Source organism: Pteropus alecto, unplaced genomic scaffold (genome assembly GCF_000325575.1).
Source record: "Pteropus alecto unplaced genomic scaffold, ASM32557v1 scaffold81, whole genome shotgun sequence".
Lineage (NCBI taxonomy): Eukaryota > Metazoa > Chordata > Mammalia > Chiroptera > Pteropodidae > Pteropus > Pteropus alecto.
Genome location: NW_006433378.1, coordinates 7597897 through 7602623, shown reverse-complemented (window position 1 = coordinate 7602623; position 4727 = coordinate 7597897). Strand labels below are relative to the sequence as shown.

Here is a 4727-nt window from a genome sequence, read left to right as displayed (position 1 = left end):
GCCCTTATTATTTTTGATGTTCAAATGATCACGCCTTTGTCCAAAGTAGCCTTTCACAGCTTCCTTACTTTCTGGAACAAGAAAATGTCACAAAATCATGAGTTCATACTGCTATTTGTAATTCAAATTTAAGATTACCAGTTATTTACTTGACTTCTTTTTGCTGATGATATGAATTTCAAACTAACAATATCAATATTGCTACTAACAAAAAGACTACTGAGTATGGTTAAAATTTCCATCTCACGAGAGATGTGGAGTCAAAATATTGTGTTTTAAAGTCACTTGAAATAATTTTTTCTCTGTGGGTTATGTCACCAACTTGATATACTGTTAGGTTTATTTATTTGTTTGTTTTAAATTGGGGAGGGGGGGTGGCTTGTTCTTTTTCTTTCGTTGTCTTTTTCATTTATAAGGTACTTACATGATTCCAAAAATGAAAACTATAAAACAAGGTACACCCAGAGATATCTAGCTTCCATTTGTGGCTCCTGCTTCAATATTTTAACATAAACAAGTATGTGCGCCGCAATGGTATAGCCTCTCTGTTCTTATGCAAAAGGTGGCACACATTGTTCTGTACCTGGCTTTTTTTACTCAACACTTTGACCTGGAGATGACTTCACATCAGTATACAGAGATCCCCTTCATTCTTTTACAGCCACATAAAACCACACTGTATAGACAGACCACAGCTGATTCAGTCAGTACCCTATTACTGGAAATTTGACTTCTTCCTAGGTTTTTGCTCTGAGAAATTATGCCACAATGAATAGAACTGTGCATATGCCATTTTGTATTTTTACCAGAGTATCTGTAGAAATTGCAATATTCTTAGAAGAGGGATAGCTGGGTCAGAAGTTAAATACATATGTAATTTTGGTAGATACAGACTGCCAAACACCCCTAAAACGTGATGTATCATTTTGAATTCCTAAGAATAGTGTTTGAGAGTGTTTATTTCCCCACAGCCTTACCAACACAAATATTGTCAAATGTCTTCATTTTCTTCCATCTCAGAGGTGAAAAATTGTTCTTCTGTGCAGTTTTAATTACAGTTCTCTTGTTACGAGCAAGAGGTTAAGGGTCAAGTTTACATTTGTATTTTGTTTTCTGTAAACTCTCTTTTCTTATCTCTAGCTCATGTATTTCTATGGCGGGGGGCAAAAATTTTTAATGTAATTTAATTTATCAAACTTGTTCCCTATTGTTTATGCATTTTTAGTCATAATTTAAAACATTTTTCCTATTCCCAGGTTATAGAAAAATTCATCTATAATGTCTTACAGTACTTCTTTGTACCCAGAATTAAACAAGTTCCTGAAGAGATTCTTATACACACCAAAGTACCAGTTTACAAATTCAAGTTTATAAAGTGATGTCGAACATTAATTTACATGAGAAATATTTAATAATCTGTCCTGTTCATGCATTTCTTAATTCTTCTAAATGATGTCATTCTGAAGTCTTCTTGCCTGCATGGTGAAATGCTTCATTAGTAAAACATAAAAGATTATTTCTGGACTAATGTATGTTTTTTTATGAATAAACATATTCAATTACTGAAAACTTCACCTTTCTAAGAGAAGACAACATAAACCATTATGATGCAGCCCACAATCCAGCCAACCAAGAGAAGAACAGGGACCAGAAGGTGTGATGATGTAGACTCTGTTTAAAAATAAACAAAAGAAAATAGATTCGATAGGTCATTTGGGCATGAAATCTTCTGAATCCAGAAAATAAGAAGAGTCTGGTAATATCAAGGGGAAAAATACACTCTCAAGTAACACTGATGCATAATTATTATTTTCTTTTCTACAAACCGTACATATGACTCAGGTGGGTGTTTGGAAGAGAAGACCTGTCTTCAAACCATAGGTCTTCCTTTTACAGTTACGTGATATTGGGCAATTCTGAGCTTGAGCTTCCCTGTTTGTAAAATGTGAATAATGAAACCTGTGATATCTTCTCCTGGAGCAGTTGGGAGGATCAAATGATCTTGCTTACGTGCCAAGGCTTTGTAAACTCGTAACCAGCATGTGTGTGTATGTTTAGTGTAGACAGAACCCATTCAGAATGTTCAATAACACAGAAAGCAGCTGTTTATATAGAAACAATTAAAAATGACTCTGACGTAATTCCTACTAAACTAAATAGTTATCACAGCATAAAGAAAGGTGTTGGGAATTGTTCTTGGCATTGATAACTAACGTTAGTGATAGCTAACTTTAATTTTAAATATCATAGGAAAAAAGAAGGCATTATATTTTATACAATCATTCTTGACTAGAGAAAAGAGGTTCTATTTTTTTTAACTTGTTCAATATAGCAACCAACACTGATCCAACACACACACACTTAAAAGACATTAGCACACTCATTCCTCCTGTATCTTCTATTTGTATCCTTACCTGTAAAAAGCACTTTGTAAAAGTATCTTTTTAAAATATTCACTGTATCTCAGTCTTATTCTTTCAAACACACACACATCACACAAAAGGGTTCAAAAACAGCACAGAAAGATATTGTATAGAATTAATGTCCCCATGTTAAGGTCTCAGGTATATTCTTAATTGAAAAGCACAAATAGATCTTATGCTATTAGCTAACAAAGAGAATGCATAGTCCTCGTAATTGCATTTTATCACAATTTTCATCACTTTAAAATGTGGAAGTTTTTCTTAATGCTACTCAAATAAAATCATCTGGAAACAATAAACTTCTAAAATTAGAAGACACTGTCATAAAAGCAAAATTTCTGAAGTTAAAATGAATTTTAACAGTTTAAATCTATTTTCTAAAAATGTTGGAGTCTTTCTTTAATTCTCACAAATTTTTCGGGCTTTCCTTGCTTCTCAGTCTCACTGTGACCTTGAACAAAGCGTAAACCACTAAATGAAAAAACTTCCCTTTACCTGCCACGTAGTATTGCTTTAAGGATAAAGCGAACATTACAATATACCCTTTACTCTCATTTGGATGAAAGCCTTTTTATGAATTAAGGTGCCAGTATGGTGGAAGTACATGACAGTAATTTTTTTTGAACTGTTCATATACATGTTTAGTATTTTTCCCAATTTCAAAGAACTTAAAAATTATTATTGACATTTTGATTGAGCACTTATATTTTAAACAAGCATATTTTAATACAATTCTAAATTTTACAGGTAAAGCCTTAAAATACATATAGATCTCATTATTGCTTGTAAAATAATACAATTGTACATTTTAATGCTCAAAGTACATCTGCATTTGTGTTCTTTTAACACTAATATTTTTTTACCATAATCTGTAGCATTGATTTGAAATATGAATGCATAGGAAAACAACATACTTTGCATATGTCTCTTACATTAATAGCATAAATAAGCACAAAACCTCTTTTTAAATAGAAAGACTCATTTCAAAATGTTTCTTTCTCTGTTAGTCCTGAGCATGCCCAAGTAGTGACACCTGGAAGTATTCTTAAGGGCACTTTGCTCTGGAACAAGATTGTCCAAGTTCAAAACCTGGTGCTACCTCTTTCTAATGTGTGATTGCAGGCAAGTTACAAAATTTTGCTCTGCCTCAGTTTCCTTATCTGTAAAGCGGAAATGATGACAATTCCGTGTATCTCATGAGATTGTCATCAGGATCAAAAGCAATTCCTGTAAGCATTTAAAAATTGTTTCTTGGACACAGTATATATTCAGCCCATTTTGTCACATTAGAGTAAATTATTTTTCTTTTATATTTTCAATATAAAAATCATTTTAAAACCAGGGAAAAAAGAAATTCAGATGTAAGGCACATTATAGATGACTAAGCTCATTTTATTCATTTTCATTTTAGAGTAAGAAAATAGTCTCAGAGAAGTTGAGGGACTTCCCCAAACTCACGTGGCCATTAGCAGATCTGACTCAGAATTCAGGTGTCCTTAATTCTGGTCCCACATGCCACAATACCTCAAATCTAATACCTCAAATCTAGTACAACACTGGAGAATAACTGACTTCTAACTCATCTTTCAAAACAAGCATGAATAAATCCAGCTCTTTTGTGAGATCCTTTAAAGCTGTTCATAATGTGTAGACAGGGTCCATAAATTGCACATCTAATGCCACCTTTTGTGGTCACAATAACATATATGGTTAATGCGCCTTTAGCAGAAATATCACATTCTTCAGAATAATTGAGAAACTCCAAATACTAGGAAACATAAAATAAACCAGGAGCCTGGGTCTTTTTTTCTAAGAAAGTTTGGTGCCTTAAATCTTACCTTTTTCAGCCATTCTTCCTGTTTTTGGGTGGGTTGGTCAAGGACAGGCTTACCTCTCAGTTATTGTTATCCAGTGTCTCTTTGAACTTTATAAATAGAGAAATATCTGAAGAGCGTGGCAGCTGCCCCTCTCCTGACTGCCAATTGTCTCCAGGGTAATATAAGGTATTGGAAAACAGAGCTCCTTTGGCTCTTCTTATCCTGCTATGATGGAGGAAACGAGGCGCTACATGACCTAAACAATTGCATAGGCCAAATTATCCTAACCCAGAGATAAGCAGATTTTTAATTCACCTAATGCTGTCAGATCACATGAAGAAAATGCTTAGTGAAGGGGTGTACAGAGGGAAAATGGCATTGCAATTAGACAAGTTCTATCAGAGGAGGAGGGTGATATATTGGAAAGAAAGGACTTTAGTGTTGGAGAGACCTGGCTTCAAATTCCAACTCTGCTCTTTCTGTAATG

The 4727-nt window shown here is 33.8% G+C and overlaps 1 protein-coding gene across 1 annotated transcript; it reads right to left on the bottom strand.

Annotated features, from left to right (window-relative positions):
• Window positions 1-1579: 1579 nt before the first annotated feature.
• Window positions 1580-4274, bottom strand: LOC112476809 (sarcoplasmic/endoplasmic reticulum calcium ATPase regulator DWORF). The gene is made up of 2 exons (XM_025044213.1): window positions 4262-4274; window positions 1580-1671 (listed from the first exon to the last, which is right to left on the bottom strand). Exons 1-2 carry the CDS (start codon window positions 4272-4274, stop codon window positions 1580-1582), a joined length of 105 nt encoding a protein of 34 aa, XP_024899981.1.
• Window positions 4275-4727: the final 453 nt, after the last annotated feature.